This window comes from Mustela erminea, chromosome 1 (genome assembly GCF_009829155.1).
Source record: "Mustela erminea isolate mMusErm1 chromosome 1, mMusErm1.Pri, whole genome shotgun sequence".
Classification (NCBI taxonomy): Eukaryota; Metazoa; Chordata; class Mammalia; order Carnivora; family Mustelidae; genus Mustela; species Mustela erminea.
Genome location: NC_045614.1, coordinates 111,481,722 through 111,502,311, shown reverse-complemented (window position 1 = coordinate 111,502,311; position 20,590 = coordinate 111,481,722). Strand labels below are relative to the sequence as shown.

Sequence of the window (20,590 nt, the reverse complement as noted above, 5' to 3'; positions counted from 1 at the left end):
AGAGAGAGAGAGGAGGAAGCAGGCTCCCTGCTGAGCAGAGAGCCCGATGCAGGACTCGATCCCGGAACCCCGAGATCATGACCTGAGCCGAAGGCAGCGGCTTAACCCACTGAGCCACCCAGGTGCCCCAATCTTTGAGAATTCTTAATCAACCTCCTCTTCAGCATTGTGACCAGATTCTCATTTATTGACAACAGTCCTAAGGTGAGACATTCATTCTCATCTGACAGAGGACTCATGCATATGCTACCAGAGTGCAGAATTTCCCCATATATGCAGTCAGACATAATTGAACAATTAAACAATTTCTGTCTCCTATGATTTCGTGAATCATGAGCTCATGATTTCATGAATAGGGCTGTAGGCATTAATAAATCCGTTAGCAGGCATTCATCATAGAGTATAAACTTTCCTTCACAAGGACTAGCAGCCTTATTTCTTTGGGAACTATAGTTCACAAAGAATTATTTGTATCATTTTCTGGTGCTTGGAGGACACAGAGCCTGCCCATTCCCCTCCACCTCCCAGTACCCCGGGTCGCGGTCTGGGGATGAGCCCTCTCACATATGAAGGGACTGGCTTCTACCAACTTTCTGTGCACATACTTCATATTCATTCACGAGCAAGATCAGCCTGTTTTATGTTTAGGACCTTTGGGGTTGTTTTCCAATAGTTAACAATTTCAGATGTTGACTCTGTAAATACCAAAGGTCCACCGTAATACCAGCAACCATCCGGGGCTGTTATAAGATCCAGTTCACCATATCAAGTATCTAGCATCCCAAGTGTGCACTGGGCTTTGATCTCAATACTGTTGGTTTCCTTATAACTGAAACCATTTGCTTCCGGTGTTAGGTGGGCATGACTGTGGCCGAGAGAGTCACAGGTCAAACAAGAGGGCCACTGGAGCCCAGCCTTTAAGAACATGGTCTTCAGATTCAGACAGTGCTGGGTTCCAGTTTTAGCCCTTCCATTTACTAGTCAAAGCCCTTCAACATCTTTAAAATTCAGCTTCCTTCTTTGGGAAATGGAAGCAATAATGTTGCCAACCTCAGAGGATGGCAGTTAGGGTTGAACGAACTCTTCTGTGTACAGTTTTAGTTCTGCACCTGCCATGGAGGAAGCCCCCAGAAGGAGCCACGGTGACTTTTCTCTCCCTCTCTCTTTCTCTGCAGGGATATACAGCCAGTAGGGGCTTCATGTTCATTGACGATTTAAAAATTAGCCATCCCCCCTCCCCACCCCAACATACATATTACAAGGCCTAGCAGTGGGCCCTAGTCTGATACTGAGTACCACTTGTATACCTTGTGCTTGGCCGTGCTGAAACAGCAGAATGGATGTTAGTGAACTCTATCCCCACAGAGCCCTATCCAGTTGGAAGGATAAGACCTTCACCCTTCCATAGCACCGGGAGGAGCCTATAAGAGAACGCTCACTTAGGTCGGGAGTGCGGTGCAGGTCCACACAGGAGGAGGCCTCCTCCCTGGAGACCAGGAAACTTCCTCTGTGGAGAAGGGCAGGGAATGGGTCTGCCCTGGGATCCCTGAAATGAAGGGAGGGAAATGGTGAGTAGGGAGGGTTGAGGGTGTGACAAGCTAGTGAATGCTGAGATCTGTGGATCTGGCCCCTGAAGAAAACTATCCAGGCCGGCTGCTGGTGAGCATGCTCCACTGAGCACCAGCTAGGTTCCAGTAGAAAGCCGTCTATGCGTATGGGTGGTAGGGAGGGATGCGAACATAGAAAACTTCAGAAAACCAGCCCTTGCCCTCTGGGGGAGAAGGACCATTTGCCAACAGGGCAAGTTGAGCGCGAGCCCTTGTCTGAGAGGGCGCCGGTTGCAGCACACTCCATGCCCACAAGATTAATCTTCAGTCACGTTGCTGCCTGTGTCATCTGGTGACCAGACTCACCCTCACAACCGAGGGGAGAGAAAGGTGAAAGACGCACGTGGAGGCGAAGGGCAATTAGCACTTTCTCTGCGAGGCCTGATTCCCCTGACCCCATAACAGACATGAGTTGTTCACATCTCCCCTTGGAGAGGATGGTCCAGAATTGACAACAGTTTTGGCCTGAAATTCTCAAAGACCCAGACTGAGCCCGAGGCCCTGCTCCCTCCTCAGGAACTCTGGGCCATGAAGGGGCAGTGGACACCCCGGGTTGTGGAGGAGCCTGGGCTAAGCAAGGACTTCACATGCTTGAGGCCTTGTTGTTGACTCACCATCCACGTTCACCCTAGGCTGAGCCAACACGGCCCCTCCCACTCTGCCTGAGCACCCCCCCCCCCCGCGAACGTTCCCCATTCTTCAAGGGCTCCTTGTTTATTGGTCTAGAGCAACTAGATCAGAAGCTACTGAGGACAGTATTGGGCATCTCTATTTTTAGGTGCTTCCTAGGTGGTGTTAAGGCCAAAGTAATATAGAGAAGTAATGAGTGCCCTAGTGGTTCCTTTCACCTGCACTGACCTTGATGGCTATGGGACTAGGGGGAGGGTCTTCTATGAGGACAGACTCTCAGCATTCTCTTCCCTTTTCTCTTTGTATGGTGGCCCAGCTGGCCGGACCTAGGAAAGAGCTCAATTTGCTAAGATGAGCAAGGTAAACGTTTGACACTTTGGTGGCCTTAAGAAGTGGCAGCTCACCGTCAGTGACTTTGACCTTTGGGAAATATCAGGAACTCTGACCTGACATCCTTCTGTCTGGTCAGGTAAAAATCAAGATGGAAGGGAGGAACAAACAGTCCGTGGCATGATCTCCGGCCCAGGAATTCCTGGGGAAAATTATGTTTAGAAAAACACTAGCGGACGTCCTTGTTCTTATTAAAGACACAGTTCAACTGGCCTTAAAGAAAGATGTAGGTCATCAGACCCTCATTATCAGAATTTAAGAGAAAATTCTTCATCTTTGGTCTTTCAGTAGAACTCTTTCCCTCCTGTGTCGTCATTTGGTCTTCCTCTGCTCTTAAGCGAGAAATCCGGACCCCCTCAGTAACTCTGCTGGGCTGTAACAACTCTGTTCTTCAGTCCCTGAGGGGGGCGTCTTTCTGGCGTACCCGCTGCCTGCGTCAGCTGCTGAGCCCTGAGAGATGGGCGGGGTGCCTGTATCTGTTTGATCTGTAGTCAATAAAACACTGGCTTTATAATGCTGTGCTCGGAGCCTTACACACTTGGGGGCCAGATTGTTCCAGATAAGAATGCCTTACTTCTGCCTAGTTGGGGGGCAGTTGTGGGTAGTTTTTTTTAAGCACCCTACATATCTAGCCAACCAGTAAAACCTGTTTTTCAGGAAGCCAGCTGGGATCAGAAAGTTATGATTTTAGGGAAGGATAAGAATTGGGGCATACAAACCAGAATTCCTTGCCTAGGGTCTCCAGAGATCCATCAGAAGCTTGGAGTATTTCAAAAAGCCAGATGGCAGAAGCACATTTATTTAAAAAAAAAAAAAAAGAAAAGAAAAAAAAGAAAGAAAAAATCTGTACAGGCCAAGGAAATTATCCAGTTTCTTTGTATCATGCTGGAATTTTACCAGCTGATCGTGATCACAATGACAGTCTCGTGCTGATCAGAATCTCTTATTGGCAGCAGTATCCTCTGTTCATTTGATAACAAATAAGAACTCATGCTCTTAATTAAATTTGGCTGATAGCATCTTCTAAACCCTGGCAGGCGTAACAGGAGGAAACAAATACAAGAGGCACTTGGTGTGGACGAATTTGGGAACCTCTGGCTTTGACTGTGTTAAGGGACACTCCTATTGCTTCCCTGTGCTGGGGAAGTGCTGGGATGAGGAGAGATTTGTGTGGATGATGGAAAAATCTATTGCTGGGAATTCTTTTTTTTTTTTTTTTTAAGGATTTTATTTATTTATTTGAGAGAGAGATATACAGCAAGAGAAGGAACACAAGCAGGGGGAGTGGGAGAGGAAGAAGCAGGCTTCCCACTGATCAGGGAGCCCAATGCGGGGCTCCATCCCAGGACCCTGGGATCATGACCTGAGCCGAAGGCAGACACTAATGACTGGGCCACGCAGGTGCCTCTGCTGTTGAGGATTCTGTTGATATTCCTAGACCAGTAGAAATAAAAATTCAGGAAGTCTCTACCAAGAAGCTCTGTTGGGGTAAGGCCAGCTGCACTTGGCTATTTTGCTCACCTTTCGTAGTCCACTGCTCTTACCTAGATGCAGGGGTGGGTGTGTGTATGTTTGTGTGTGTGTGTGTGTGTGTGTGTGTGGGTGTGTGTGTGGGTGTGCTCGCGCGCGCGCATGCTCACTTCCTGGAAAATATAATCCTGGGCTGGGGTGCCACTTTCAGCCACAGCTCCATCTTGGTGGAAAGATCGCAGTAGGGGTGCTGCAGCCAGCCATCCTTGACATGAAAAACAGAAAGAGGTGTCCTGATGGGATTAAGTGGTAGCCCAGCTGACAAAAGTCATGAAAGGGGAGCCCATCACCGTGAAGGCTTCTGGAAGCCAGGACAAGTGGACTGCTTCTCAGAGGCATTGTGGTTAGCTGAGGTACCCCTCTGGGGGTAGTGGGGAGTCAGGGTCTCTAGGGACAGAAAATTTAGGTTCTGAGATACAGAGGAGGATGAGGTTTGCATACTGAGGAGTTGAGGAGATGGTGATTAGGACAGAGGAAAGAGGTGTTACTGGAAGGTCCAAGAGCGTGACCAGCCATGGCAGCTGAAAGCAGCCAGACTCTTAGGAACCCTTTGAAGGGCCCTGAGTAGAGAGATGGATGTTGGATAGCACAAGCAGTTTGGGGGATTAGAATCATCTAGTTTGACCATTGGTGATGACATCTCGAGCAATTAGCTTAAACTCTTGGAGCTTCCTTTTTGTTTATAAAAGAGGATTCTTAAATGCCCACCCCCTAGGGTGCTGGGAAGGATTTCGTTGGGTAACGTCTCTAAATTGCTAGCACCCAGGAAGGAACTTAGTAGATGGCTCATGGGCCTCTTTCGCCTGTATTGTTGCAATAAGTTTTTGAACGGTCTTCGTTTTTAAACTTTCTGCAACCTACTGTGTACAGCACTTGAATCTCAGTGCAGCAGCCAGAAGGATCCCTTTCAAACTAAAGTCAGCCAAGTCTTCTTCGGAGTGAAAGCTAGAATCCTAGGTGATTTGGTTCCCAACGCTTCCCAGCCTCACCTTCTGCCCCCCTTCTTCTCGCCTGCCCTGGTCCTGGTCTCGGTGCTGTTCTTGAACAGGTCAGGCCCGTCTCCTGCCCATGATTTTGCTGTTCCATCCACCTGGAATCGCCTTCCTTCAGAAATCTGCCTCCTGCCCAGGGAGGCTTTCTGATGATTGAATTTAACACAGATTTCCCTCTCCCCTCTTTTCCTTCCTGTCCCTGTTCCGTCTTCCCTGCTTTAATTTTCCACATGGCAGCTGTCTACTTCCAAAGCGTCACATACATATTTATTTTATTTTACTCTTTTGCCGTTTCCCCTCCCTGGAAGGCAAGTTCTGGGGGGTGTGGGATTTCTGGCTGATTTCTGCACGGCCGTATCTCCGGATGGATCGCGATAGGCACTAAGTATCAACAGCATGAGCAAACCTCTCCCTGAGTATTTGTGCGTGTTGTTCTCATGGACTCGGGGACTGCTGCAAGGTGGAGGGGCTCAGGCCTCTCTTCTCATGTCCCTTACCCCGAAGTCCCCTGGACAACTCAGGACTTAGACCCTCCTACATACAAAAACCAAAACAAAACAAAACAAAAAACCTTGGGAGAAGCATTAAACTTGAAACCACTGAAATCTCAACAAGACTTGAAATCTAACACTCCGTTTACAGGAAACAGAGGGCAGAGAGGAGTAAATTAAACAATACGGTAAGGAGGTCCTCGGCCAGATTCAGTACCAGGCACATTCCGTGGGTCAGGTGACTTTGTTTCTCCCACAAATATATGTCCTAAAAAAGGAAAATAAGGGCGTGGGGAATGGCTCGAAATTAAAAGAGAGTTGACAGTGGTTTATCACCCACACAAAATGTTTAGATCCTCATTTAAGGCATTTAGTGTAAAAAAACACTTTGGAGAGAACTGGTAACAATTGGAACGTGGTTTGGGTTTTAATGGCACTATGGTGCTATATTTACACTCCTGAGTTCTCTGGCAGAACCCAGGGGGTGTGCATTGTATTGTAGAGAATTAAGCTCCCTAGAAAATTATTGGAGGGCCTCTGGTCCCATGTTTCCTAAGGGTGACGCATAGCAAATACCATCCTGGATGCCAGTGAGGGAGGTTCCTTTGTGACATAAGTGGATGTCCTAGGACATTAGGACAGTAGGACATTTCTCGTGGAAGGCCAATGGAGAAGAGCTGGTGGTGGAGTCGGATCTGAGGGCTGGCATTGGCTTTAAGTTACACCAGGGGAGGAAGAGGGGGAGGGGAACAGATCAAGTTGGCAAGTTGTCTTTGGAGCTGGGCTCTGCAAACAGGTTGACTGTGTTAGTCCCTATACCTATTTGTCTGTGTAAAAACTTCTGTCATGGAAACTTCATGCTTTTTAAAATATTATGAGGAGGTGAAACAGCCCCACTTCCTGAGGAGGAGGGAGGCCCATTTGCTCTTTGCTTTCTCTGTTGGGTGTGGGTTGAAGGAAGAAGGGGTGGGCCTGTTGCTTGGGAGGGGCGCAGTGCTTATTTAACCCTCCTTACAAGCCCTTCTGCTCCTTTCTTGGCTCGACTCTAACTGGCCGAGTGGAGTGCTCTGTGGTTTACGGTGTGGTAAGATGGGGCAAGAGGCTGGATGGGGTTGGGGCTGTGAGCACTGGTGGGGTGCGGGGCAGTGGGCAGCATCCAGAGGGTTGCTGATGGGGTGTGAAGTGTCTCCTTTCAGCCAGGTACCTGTCAAATGGGAAGGCAACTATTTCTACAAATACAAATGGCCCGTGATTTCCCTTTGCCGGGGCTCTGCTCATCCTGAGTTCAGAGCTCTCCTTCCCTGTGGGGAGCGGCTGGCTCTGGTCAGAAACCACACAGTGTTTGTGGTGGGAACCCAGTGCCCCCCACCAAATTCTGTTCTCATGCTTTTCGAAAACCTCAGGGAAATGTACTCAGGCCTGCCTTCTCCATCAGTGCCTGCCTGGCTGGGAAAAGATGTAATCTCTGTTAAGAGACACTTTTTATGCAGCCTGGGTCTGAAACAGTTGGTGCAGGCAGGAATGAAAGCACCTTTATCTTTAGGGCTTTGAATTGGGCAGGATGTCCCTCCCCACCCCCTCCCACCACTAGCTGGGAGGCTGGGCTTGCCCTCAGGTAAACACGGGCAAACACAGCTACCCAGGCACCCTGTGAAATCTCTCCTAGTTTCCTTTCACCCTCTCTGCAGATTGGTTAATTACAAGTTGGTTTCCTGTTGCTTAACATGTTTCTGAGGAGAAACACTGTGGCTTGTCAGATATAACTATTAATTTTTGGTCCTGCACTGGCACCCACTGATAGAACTCAGGTTAGGGTCTTGGGAGTGAGTCAGCAGCCTCAACCTTTGGGGACTCTCTGGGGACTGTGGAAGCGGCTATTAGCACACCTGGCCTCAGCATTTGTGGCTGCAGGAATTAAATGAGCTTCACTGAATTACAGGAGCTTTACCATATGGAAAGCACTCAGTGCATGGTAAAAGCTCAATAATTATTAGCTGCAACAAATGATAAAGCCTATCGTTAAATTGTCACCACAACCCTGCAGGGGCAAATTTTAAAGTATTATTATCCATCCTTTAAAGATGAAGACACCAGGCTTATACAAGTTGGCGAACTGGACTATCCTCCTTTATTGGACAGATAGAAAAGCCAGGATTTGAATCTGCGCTTTTGAGATAACAGAGCATGAGCTCTTTCTCCAAAGCCAGGGCTTCTCAAACTGTCCATGAAGAATCATGCCCCCCCCCAACCCGTCACACATCAGTAGTTTCTAAAATACAATGAAAAGGATTTATTGGACTAGTGAAAGGAAGGACATTGAAAATACAAGCCTTATTTTTTTTTTTTAAGATATTTATTTATTTATTTATTTATTTATTTATTTATTTGACAGGCAGAGAGATCACAAGTAGGCAGAGAGATGGGGCAGGGGGTGCGGGAAGCAGGCTCCCCGCTGAGCAGAGAGCCCATGGGGCTTGATCCCAGGACCCTGGGGTCATGACCTGAGCTGAAGGTACAGGCATAACCCACTGAGCCACCCAGGTACCCCACAAGCCTTATTTTTAAAGCAATTTTTAGATTCGATAGGCACAAAATCACTCTTTCAAATTAGTATAAAAGATGATTTCATTAGATATCTGTACTGTTCTCATTGTGGATCTTGAGAAAGCTTTCTCAAAGTAGCCCCAACTGTAGATCTCGCTTTGCAGAAGGCTGCCCTCTGTTTCCCAGAGCGTGGTGTGCAGGGGGGACCACTCAGATCAGCGTCGAGTGGGTGCTTGCTGAATGCCCATCTCTGAGCCCATCCCAGGCTGTTTGATCAGAACGACTGAGGGAGAATTTGGGAATCTGAAGGTCAACAAGTCACGCGATGATCACGGTGTGCTCACAGTCTGACCGTCAGTGCTCTGTACACTGCTGCTTCTCCTCACGGATAATAGAGGATAAGGAGATGGTCAAGGGAGTGTAGTGTTTTAGTCTATACCCCTCTCCCCACCTGGCTTTTGTGTTGTTGTTGTTTTTAAATTCTTAAGAAGTTCCTTTCCTTAGAAAGTCACTGACTGAACCTGGTTTCTCAGCTACCTGGTGGAGAAAAACCAGGAGAGAGAATGTAGGTTCTGGGAGCCAGAAGGAGGAAATGACTAACTTGGTAAAACACAGCTGATGAGCTGAACAAGGTGAAAACCGAGGCCTGACCATTTACTTAGCAGCCCGGGAGTCAGGAAGGTCTTTGTTGACATAGATGAGAGCAGTCTCCCAGAGATGGCAAGGCTTCCTGGGATGCGTTCAAGTGCCAGTGGCAAGGTGGACATTGGAAACACTGACCTCACAAAGTTCTTTCAAGGAGATTTACTGCAAAGGAAAGGAGGCAGGAGCTGGGAGGTGAGATGAGGTCAAGAAGCTACCCAGAAGGGACAAGGAAATGAAGATTACTTGGAACTTGTGCCGTGGTTAAATCTGTGACTCTTATAAAGTCTTAATCTTTTTTTCAGTGAATTCTTTTAGTAAAACAGAAAAATTGTCTCCTATACCTTCTTTTAAAGCTCTTTCAAACTCTGCCCACTCCCAAATGATATTGTCTGGAAAGAGTCTGCAGCTCATTCTTATTCCTTACATAGCTTAATTTGAGCACATTTTTTTTTTCATATGACATTGCATTTTTTTCATATTTGCTTCATTTGTATTTTGGCTGAAGTGTTCTAAGGTAGATTTCATCTCTACTCTACCTGCATGGGACTTTTTAAAAAAACCAACATAACCATATTATGTAATCATAATAAAATAAGACTGATTATTATGCCTAACAAAATTAACAATGATTTCTTATTATCATATAATGCCAAATCTATATGCAAATATCCTCATTTGCCCCCAGTGGTATTTTGTTCAAATCAATTCAGGCAAAGTCTGCACATAGCATATGATATTTCTGTCTTTGAAGCCATTTGTTTTTCCTGTCCATTGACCCGGAAAGGAACCCAGTTCAGTTGTTCTGTAGAATGCCTTGCTTTCTGGATTTGTCTAATAACGTCTCTGTGCTGTCATATAACTTCTTCTTCTTTTTTTTTTAAGATTTAATTTATTTATTTGACAGAGATCACAAGTAGACAGAGAGGCAGGCAGAGAGAGAGGAGGAAGCAGGCTCCCTGCTGAGCAGAGAGCCCCATGCGGGGCTAGATTTTTTTTTTTTTTTTTTTTTTGGATAAGAAAGTAAAACAGCTTTATTGCTGATACGGAGAAAGTTGTTTTTTTTTTTAAAACAGTATTGATTATTTTTCACCACACCCAGTGCTCCATGCAATCCGTGCCCTCTATAATACCCACCACCTGGTACCCCAACCTCCCACCCCCCCCCACCACTTCAAACCCCTCAGATTGTTTTTCAGAGTCCATAGTCTCTCATGATTCACCTCCCCTTCCAATTTCCCCTAACTCCCTTCTCCTAACACCCCATGTCCTCCATGCTATTTGTTATGCTCCACAAATAAGTGAAACCATATGATAATTGACTCTCTCTGCTTGACTTATTTCACTCAGCATAATCTCTTCCAGTTCCGTCCATGTTGCTACAAAAGTTGGGTATTCATCCTTTCTGATGGAGGCATAATACTCCATAGTGTATATGGACCACATCTTCCTTATCCATTCGTCCGTTGAAGGGCATCTTGGTTCTTTCCATAGTTTGGCGACCGTGGCCATTGCTGCTATAAACATTGGGGTACAGATGGCCCTTCTTTTCACGACATCTGTATCCTTGGTGTAAATACCCAGGAGTGCAATTGCAGGGTCATAGGGAAGCTCTATTTTTAATTTCTTGAGGAATCTCCACACTGTTTTCCATGTGGGGCTAGATTACCTGAGCGGAAGGCAGAGGCTTTAACCCACTGAGCCACCTGGGTGCCCCAACTTATTCTTCTTTTGCCTGTGTTTTCTAAAAACTGAGATTATCTATAAAGGCTTGATTATATACAATTAAGCATTTCAGGTGAGAATTTTTCTGAGGCACATATTGCTTAGGTGAAGATGCTAAGACTGATCAGGGCCAGGTGGTGGCTGCCGTAATCAAGGGAGGGGTGAGTGTGTGTGTGTTTAAGATAGGAGAAACAGTGTGTGTGCTGATAAGCATGATCTTTGCGAGATCTACATACAATGCAAAAGCAAAAGGGGAGATTTTGTAGAAGAATATCCATAAGTAGATAAGACTGTACAGGATCTAGTGGAACAAATGTTGGTTATTCCAAGTATTGGGTGCAGCCAATTCATCTGTAGCAATAAGAGGTCATTTGGGCGTAAATTCAAGTAAGATGAGTAGCTGTGGTACAAAGGTGCATTGTGTGTGTGGTAATTCTGTTCTGGTCGCTTCCTTTTTCTCTTTGAATAAGTAGCAGTTCATCAAGGGAGAGGGACGATAAGGGGACTTTTCATGGGGAGGAAGTCAGTGGTCCTCTAGGAGACGGCAAGTGAATTGACCAGAAAAGTAATATGTGATTGCTAGGAAGCACGAAGGAGCTGCTTGCGCTTAGTGATTGTGAACTTGAAGGGAAATCCGTAAGTATTATTTTGTGATTTTCTTTAGCCACGGAGCTGCACATCTGCAGGTGTGGAGGAAGACAGAGAGTTGGATTTGACCAGGATTGGGGTTTATCCAACATTGTGTGATGAGAGAGGCCAAATGAATGACTGACCATGGAGTTGAAGCTGGGTAGGAAGGGAAGTTAAGACATGAAGGAAGGAAATGAGAGACAGTGAGAAGGTGGTAGGAGCAACCACAGGAAGATCGTTGGAGGTCGGTACTGGTTGGACTAAGCTACAAAGATAGGGGGTGGTGGTGCCTGAAATCAAAACTGTGGAGTACTTTTTGAAAGTGATAAGATCAGAGATATGATCTTGGGGATGAGTGGCTAAAGTCACCATCTTTGGAGTAGAAGAGATCAAAGGACTGAGAGACCAGGGAACTAGAATGATTCCAAAGGTAGCTGTTGATAGCCCCAAGAGGCAGGGCAGAAAAATAGTGTGAGGAGGATGAGAGTGAACCAGCTGTGAAGATATTCAAGGGATGAAGAAGAGTGTCCTGGTGGAGGGGAAATGACTTCATCAAGATGGGGAGCAGGTGCCGTGGTCTGCACTGGGTTGTGTGAGAATGAAATGTGTTGGTGCATGTGAGGTTCTCAGAACTGAGCACAGGCTCAGCGTGTCTCAGTGCTTAACCCATTGGATTTATTTTTACGGGGGGGGGTGGTGGTGGTGGTGGTGGTGGTGGTGGTGGTGGTGATTCTTTTCATTTTAAGACCTTCGAAGAGGCAGAGCTGTTCACCTAGCTCTATGTGCCCCTGCCAGGTGGTAAATTCCCTATCACTTAGTAGATCCCGTAGATCAAATGAACATCTGCAGCGCAGTGCTGGCAAGGGGATTCGAGCAAGTGGAGGTGGTGTGTGGGTGAGTAAGTCTGCATCTAGCGGTTGAAGGATGTGGGGGATGGGAAAGGGTGGTATTAGAGCCAGCTTCATTCTTTCATTCAGACGCGACCAAGCACATCCCGCTTCTGGCTCAGAACTGGCTAGATGTGGAGCGGGCAGAAACAAAGCTTAAAGGAACCCTCAGTCTGGGTGGGCTATCCCATCTGCAAATGGAGAAATGTCACATAGGCTCCTGAGAGTCAGGATGGGTACAGTAGAGTAGTGTCAAACTCTGTGGGGTCAAGAAAGTTTTCAGAGTCCAGGGGCACTTAAGCTGGTGCCGGGGGTGGTGAGGGGGCTGAGCAGGTATGACCCCATGTGAACAGGGTAGGACATGGTCCGTTTGTCAGAAGGAAACCACCTTGCAGGGTGCAAAGGGCAGAAGAGCACAGGGCACTTGGAGTGCCATCATTAACTCTGAGAAAATCACTCCTCTTCCCTGTTTCAGTTTCCCTATTTGTAATTTGAGATGGTAATGACACACATAGGGTAGGGCATGGTGAGAAGTCAATGAAATTATGCATATAATCTTTGTCACCATCCCTGTTGGGATCCCTTTGGGTGTATTACCTTACTGGATTATTTAAACTCTCCTACAAGATGGGCTCTTTTATTATTATTCCCATTTTATAGATAAAGAAGCTGAGTCTTAGACGGTTGAATAACTTGCTGAAGGTCATGTAACTAGTGAGAGATGGTTTATACTCTTGCCCCGATCTGTCAAATCCCAGAGCTCTGACCCTCAAACCCCAAAGTTCATCAGTGTTGAGTGCATAGCTAGTTCTGAATACATGGTAGCTGTTATGGTCATGATTGTGAAAGCTTCTTACTTGGAGGACCAAGGACTCTTATGATTTCTGCAGCTGGGCAAAGTTCACCAGGGCAGCAGTCTCCTGACCAGCAGTGACTCTTTCTGGAAGATTCTCATCACCTACGATAGATGTACATCAACGATTGTGCTACTTGGTTTCAACTAGTTGTTTTTAGAAATCAAGGGCAGGAGTGGTTGTTATCTCCTAGGAGGCCAAGTTGTTCTGAGCAGATGATTAGGGGAGGAAGACCAGTGTTAGCCGCCCTCCTCTGCTGTTCCTGCACTGAACTCAAACCAAAGTTGCATGCCCCAGCAGCTTACTTACTGGGGGGCATGGCAGCACACCAGCATAGGCAAGCGGTGTTCCCTCAAGGACAGTGGGCTGCCGCCCGTGGTGTTCCTCGTGAGGGTGACAAGAGAGAACCTTTTCCCTTAGTGATGCCTGAGAGCAGCACAGACCCCTTAAGAACTGGTGGCCCTTCATTCACTCAACAAATAATTTGCTGAGTATTTACCACGTGCTGTACCCTCATCTAGGCATTGATGATAGTAGTGAAGAAGGCTGACGAGGTTTCTGCTGAAGGGGTTTCCATTTTTACTAGAGGCGGCTGATGGCAATCGAATAATAATATGAATGCATGCATAATTACAAACTTGTGCCACAAAGGCAACGTACATGACATGAAAAGGGGTGGGGCCTCAGAGACTTCAGGACTCTCCCAGGAGTCATGGGAAGGAGCTGGTTGTGGCCGCTGTGGCTTCCTCTCAGCTCAGTTAATGCTGCATCTCCTAGGACAGGCTCCGAGATCAGCCCAATAGTGGGAATGGAGTTGATGCACAAGGTATTTTCAGTTCTGTCCCTGAGAGTTTTGCCTTCATTACTCTGCTAACATAATAAGCATAATAAAGGAAGTCAAACTGAGAAATGAGAGGAATTCTCATCTCTCCATTTGGCTTCCTTTATTATGCTTGCTCCTCAACTGTTTTTGGGTCTCAATCATGTGCCTGTTTTCTAGCTATTTCTTCACAACGATGTATGCACAGATAACGTTCTCTGTTTCACTTTTTTCATTTTTAGTATTTGAAGAATTTTCCCCCTTTGCTATATAAATTCACACACAATTTTTTATATATATTATCTGTTATTATGTATTACCTTATATATTTTAAATTAATATCGTTATATGGATGTGTATATATATTCTAGCAGATGCGGGTACCCTAGTTTAACTGTTTCCCTTTTGCCAAAAGCTTAGTTGTTAACCTTAGATTTTCACCATTACAAATCACTTTCAAATGGAAAATGATTTTTCTTCTTGCCTGTACATATTGCTTTATAAAACGCATTCTTTATCCCATTGTTCCTCTTCCAAACCTCACCACAACTGTGAAAAGTAGGGAGTCATTTCTGTGCAGGGAAACCAAAATATGTTATCTTTTCCTCCTTTCAATTATTTATTGTCTTATTTCCTGCGAGTCAGAAGCTCTTAATTCTATGACCTGGTTGCTTTCTAAAAAGGTTAAGTTAATTTCTACTGCTCCCTCAAAATACACCAATTCTATTACAACCGGTTCAGTAATGAGTATTATCGTTTTGAAAACTGCTGAATAGTGGAAATTCTATAAACTGGCATCTTAGCTTGCCAGTTGTCCCTTTTGGGTTTCTTTCAAATTTCATCATAATTTATATGCTTGTTAATTATGTTTTCTATTTTGTGATTTGTCCATTCATGTGGAGTGCCTGTTTATTTTGAGATGCATTGACTCTCTTTACACTTTGCACAGCTGGACTCTTTTTTTCCTTTAAATTACAGCATTTTCTTGGAGACAAGTGGGGGTTTTCATGCCAGCAACTCTATCAAAGTTTTCTTTTATTATTTTTCTGCATTTTGTCAGAAGAAAGAGCTGAAAAATATAGAATTCTATTAATAGCTTTCTAAAATTATATTTTTATAATATTTTTACATATTATATATTTTTATAATTTATATAATTTTTATAACTTATATAAAAATAAATTTTATATAATTTTGTATATTATATATTTTTATAATATTTTTTCCAACACTAAGAGTAATTCATATAAATTTAGAAATTTTGGAGTACACAAAATGTTGTAAAACATGAAAATATTCCTTATTCTACCAGCCCAGGTTGCCTTATTTTGTTTTGTTTCTAGTCCTTTCTCTTTTTCACATGTATATTAAAGAAAGTTTTTTTTTTATTTGATTAGAATATTATATACAGTTTTGCAACCTATTTTTTCCAGGTAGTGTTATACTGACTGAAATTTCACATATCATGAAGTGTTCTTTGATAATAAATCATGGTCTAGAGTGTATTTAGGGATGATCTGAATCTTCTCTCTCCAAATTACTATTTATGTAACCAGTGACTGAACAATCCTTTCTTCCTAGATTGTACCTGCTTTATCCTTCTAGCATGTTCTTTTCTAGTATCAATCTAATTCTGTGCCTTCTCTGCTATTCACAACCCTGAGCACAGCACCTATAATGGGCTCTTCTCTCTGTGTTTCTTTTTCTGAGCTCTCAGACTTTCTGGATTGTGCTCTATTAGAGGCTAGGGGACTAGGAGAGGGGCCTATCTGGATGCCTTGTTAACCTTTAACACTGCCCCTTCTGGAAACCAGCTCTTACTTCTTGTTTTTTTTTTGTTTGTTTGTTTGTTTGTTTTTGTTTTTTCTTTTTTGGCCTTTGCAGATGTTTTTTAATCATCCGAAGCAAAATGAGCCTTGGCCTCCAGACCCAATAAAGCAAAGATTCCTCCCATGGAGAATAGCAGTGGTTCTTAAAACCTGAAGGGCCTACAGCCCCAGGGGGATTAGCCAAAAGCAGGTAAGGGACACGTGGAAGCATGCACTGTGGGGGCAGCAAAAGGGTCCATTCTTTTTTTTTTTTTTTTTTTTAGCACTTTTTAAAAAAATTTAGTTTCTTTTCAGTGTAACAGAATTCATTGTTTATGCACCACACCCAGTGCTCCATGCAATACGTGCCCTCTATAATACCCACCACCAGGCTCCCCCAACCTCCCACCCCCTGCCCCTTCAAAACCTCAGGTTGTTTTTCAGAGTCCATAGTCTCTCCTGGTTCATCTCCCCCTCCAACTTCCCTCAACTCCCTTCTCCTCTCCATCTCCCCCTGTCCTCCGTGTTATTTCTTATGCTCCTCAAATAAGTGAAACCATATGATAATTGACTCTCTCTGCTTGACTTATTTCACTCAGCATAATATCTTCCAGTCCTGCCCATGTTGATACAAAAGGGTCCATTCTTAATTTAAAAATGGGGTAATGGAGTCTGCCGGCCACAAGTCACAGAGTCTCAAGGTCTGACTCCAGCTTTGCTCTTTTCTTCATGTATTTATTTAGTCCTGATTTAGGGAGGGCTGGGGACAGGTGGTTTGCCCATGTCCATAAACCATAAGTGTGAGATTAAGTAGGTGCTGGCAGGAAGGTAACCACCATCCCCTTCCGAGCCTTAGCTCCTAGACCGTGAATGAGTTCCTGCCTCCCTACCTCCTGTCTCATTTCACTCCGACTTTCAGCTGCACCGCTTCCCAATCACTCGTGCAACTTTCGAGATTAAATAAATGAATGATAAATCGATGCATCTAAAACCTCAGTTTTCCAACCATAAATGGAGCCAATACAATTTGCTGTGCTTACGTGACAGGGTTTTTCTGGCTCTTGTAAGCCCAATAACCTTGAACGGGCTGCCCGAGGGGAAAACAGTGCCTGCAGGGGAGAGCTGCAGCATGCCCAAGCCCAAGGGAGTTTTTCTAGGATTGTCTGGCCGTTTGACTTGCCCCTGTACAGCCCTTGATTCCCAAGTCCTGTTTGGTCAACAGTGACTTTTCACTGTCTTTTTAATACAGAGGCCTGTCTTTCAGTGCAAAAACCATGAACTTTTAGAGTCAGACAGACCTGGGTTGGAATCTGGGTTCTGGCACTACCTGTTCATTTTGGAGAAGCCGTGTAACTCTGCTAAGCCTCAGTGTTTTCATTTTCTCCAGTCGGTCTGTGGATATCGATGCCATAGGGGCAGAGTGAATATTAAATTAGACATTGCAGCTTAGTGCCTGCCCCGTTAAGGCACTGCTTCAATGCTCCATTCCCTTCTTGAGTTGTTTAGCTCTCGTAGCTGAGGGATCAGCTGTGCCAAGTGAGGAAATGGAGTTACTGAGTTTTCTGATCTGCCACAAGCCCTCTCCCTATCTCATGACCACACATTTGAATTTTTCTTCCTCTAGGTACATTCTGTCACTTGCACAGCTCAAGGCAAGCACCTGTTATCCCCAGAGCCACCCATTCCTGAAGTCTGGGGTGGTGGGAAGCATGGTTTGCTCAGTACTGCCCATGAATTCCAAGAATGGTCTTGATGTCACTTACATTAAAGAGTCTCAGATGAGGACGTGAGCTCGGGTTGATGAGTCATGGCCTGTGTTCCATTCTGCCATCTATCTCTTCCTGTCCCCCTCGGCCTCCTCATGGCCCCCAGCCAAGGGACTGCTCTCTGGTCTCTGTTCAGAACATTTCCTGTGCCTTTGCAATGACCTGGTTCAAATACCATTTCCGCTTGTCCTCCTAGCACTCTGTGGGCACACGAGAGATGATTCTACAGAAAACCTAGGTAGAGACAGGATTGTGACTTGTCCAAAGTCACCAAGAATGGGCAGGAACCCAGGTTTTGTGAATACCTAGTCCCGTACTTTTATCCCTTGTCCTGGATATCCTTAGCCCTAGGCTCCATAGGAAGGAACTGTGGATCCCCAGTGGGTTCGCAAAACCCCAGGGGTGACTGCTTAGACTCATTATGGTAAATAAACCCAGTTATTTAGGAAAGAATTTAATGTTTTCCAAAAGGTACAGACATTGTTTGAGTTCAAAGTACTTCCATCTTCCATTCAATTACACAATAAATTCTGGGAAAACAAAGTAGAGCCGTATCCAGAAAAAAAGGGAACTGTGAGGCTCTATTTTCGTAATAAAATCCATTTGCCAGAACGTTCAGCAGTTCTGTGCATGTTTATGTTGAAAAGGACATGCATTATGGAATCAAGTGTGCTTGGATTTGAACTTCAGTGCTGGCCTTTACTTAGCTTTGTGATGCTAGGCACTTCTCTTAACCTCTCAGAGCCTCGGGCTGCTCTTCTATAGACATGGAGACTGTAACACCTTCCTGGCCAGTGATGGTCAGTCCTCGCTGCACAGCTCAGGGGGTGCCCTTCCTACCAGGCTATCATGTGCATGGTGCTGGCTGGAGCTCTACATGACCGGGCCCTGGTCTACAGTGAAATTAGGTGAAGTAACATCTTAACGCTTGATGCCTCTTTATTTTTATCTCCTTAATTGGTGTCTGCCGCCTTACCAAAATTTCCTCTCCTTTACCACGAGCTGAGGCAGCTTCCTGCCACCTAAATTCTTTTGGGCATTCTTGAAGGGCATTCTCTGAAGCCAGGTGTTGTGCTGTAAGCTAACTACTGGTCTTCTTCACAAAGCAGGAGTCCAGCCCTGCAGCTTCTTAGAGAAATGTGTCATGGGTCTGTGGTGCTGTCTGTGGACAGAGATCTGGCAATTTTATTTTATTTTATTTACTTTTTTAAAGATTTTATTTATTTATTTGACAGACAGAGATCACAAGTAGGCAGAGAGAGAGGAAGGGATGCAGGCTCCCTGCAGAGCAGAGAGCTGGATTCGGGGCTCGATCCCAGGACCCTGGGATCATGACCCGAGCCGAAGGCAGAGGCTTTAACCCTCTGAGCCACCCAGGTGCCCCAGGTCTGGCAATTTTAAAAGGATGCTGGGCACTTTAGGATTTTAGGGAGGTTGGATTCTTGTGAGGTAGACCAGCCATCCTGCCCTTCCTTTTTTCTCCTATTTTTTTAAGCATGCATGCCGTCATTGAACAGACAGCATAAGGCCCCAGGAGCCTGTGTAAGCTGTAGTTCCCGACCTCACCGAGCTCAGGGTGCAGTCAGGGAGCTAGAACAAGACAACACAAAACTAAGAGTTGGGGTGTAAAAAGGAATAGCAGGAGAATACAGGAAGCATTCATGGCTCGGAGAGGAAAAGGGGAGTGTCTGAGGACTGCTGTCTACATTCAAAACCAAAACTGAGGTCGAATATTTACTTCAGGTTGTTACAGGCCGCCGGCCTGGTGGGAGGTAAAGCCAAGGCTGGACGTGCGTCTCCTCACTCTGAATCCATTGCGCAGCTCATCACCCCACCTCTTGCCAGGCACTACTTGTAGCTTTTGTTCACGTCGGTTTTGTTTTTTGGGTTTTTTTGTTGTTTTTGTGTTTGTTTTTTGTTTTTGTTTTTGTTTTGCCTCATCTTACCTTTTCTAGGCTTGTTTTCTGCTCAGAACAGAGTGGCTGCCCTGAACACGTCTTTCATTATGATTCACACCAACCTGAAGAAAAAGTTCAGCTGCTGCGTGCTGGCCTTTCTCCTGTTTGCGATCATCTGTGTGTGGAAGGAGAAGAAGAAAGGGAGTTACTATGATTCCCTTAAGCTGCAAATCAAGGAATTCCAGCTGTTGAAAGGTCTGGAGAAACAGGCTGTAACTTCAAGCAGCACCCAGAACCCCCCCAAGATCAACCAGGCCCTCAGCATCCCCCGGGGCCCAGCCAAGCCCAAGCCTGAGGCCTCCTTCCAGGTGTGGAACAAGGACAGCTCTTCCAAAAACCTCATCCCCCGGCTGCAGAAGATCTGGAGGAATTATCTGAATATGAACAAATACAAAGTGTCCTATAAGGGGCCAGGGCCAGGTGTCAAGTTCAGCGCAGAGGCCCTGCACTGCCACCTCCGGGATCATGTGAACGTCTCCATGGTAGAGTCCACAGATTTTCCCTTCAACACCTCTGAATGGGAGGGTTTCCTGCCCAAGGAGAACATCAGGACCAAGGCTGGGCCATGGGGCAGGTGTGCTGTGGTCTCCTCAGCTGGATCTCTGAAGTCCTCCCAGCTGGGCCGAGAAATAGGTGAGTTCTGCAGCATTAGGGCTGCTCTGGGCAAGGGGCTGGAGGAGGGGGTGCTGGGTATTTGGTCAGGGCTGGGGAGGAGCACACTGGGCGCACCACAGGGTTCTACACGCTTCTCGGGCCTCTACCTCTGTGGGCCTCAGAGGTACCGTGGGGTACCTCTGAGGTACAGCCACGGGGCTGTACAGCTACTGTGTACTCAGAGGTACCATGAGGTACCTCTGAGGTATAGCCACAGCCAAAAGGGTGGGGATCTATCCAGGCTCTCTTGGTATCTTTATCAGTGAGAACAGTTTTGCTATTCTCTTTTTTAAATAGTGCTGTTCTGTAGAAGATACTCTTGGAAAAATGAGTTCTGCCTCTATCAGTACATACCACACTGTAACTGACTTTTAAAAATTATAGAAGCCCTGATTTCTCCTGTCTCTTCAGGTTCTGAAACTGTAATTTCACGGCTAGTTGAGGACTAATTGTCTTTCTTGGCTTCAAACTACCCGAGTAATTTTCAGCCTTTCTGTTTGAGGATCATTAATTAGAGTAGGAATTCTTAACTTTGGGACTGTGGGCCAACTTTAGGGAGTTCACAAATCCCTAAACCTATGTGCCAAATACCTGTGAACTAGGTGTGCATAAAGTGTGTGTGTGTGTGTGTGGTAAGTCAGTCTGTACATTTTTCCAGAGAA

At 45.6% G+C, this 20,590-nt stretch overlaps 1 protein-coding gene and 1 long non-coding RNA gene across 3 annotated transcripts in view; one reads left to right on the top strand and one right to left on the bottom strand.

The window, feature by feature from the left end:
• ST6GAL1 (ST6 beta-galactoside alpha-2,6-sialyltransferase 1) overlaps positions 1-20,590 on the top strand; it is a 118,837-nt gene that overhangs the window by 70,492 nt on the left and 27,755 nt on the right. The window contains exons 1-2 of one of the 2 annotated variants that reach the window (XM_032338096.1): positions 6,674-6,724; positions 19,289-19,907. In XM_032338096.1, the coding sequence (XP_032193987.1) occupies positions 19,322-19,907 (586 nt within the window). In that variant the 5' untranslated portion in view covers positions 6,674-6,724; positions 19,289-19,321. Of the gene's footprint in view, positions 1-6,673; positions 6,725-19,288; positions 19,908-20,590 lie in introns of those variants that run through there. The other variant, XM_032338086.1, reaches the window with a different exon arrangement.
• Positions 13,914-19,352, bottom strand: LOC116587526. Its single transcript, XR_004284480.1, has 3 exons — positions 19,263-19,352; positions 17,314-17,516; positions 13,914-14,811 (listed from the first exon to the last, which is right to left on the bottom strand). It is a non-coding gene; the product is annotated as an uncharacterized LOC116587526 (long non-coding RNA).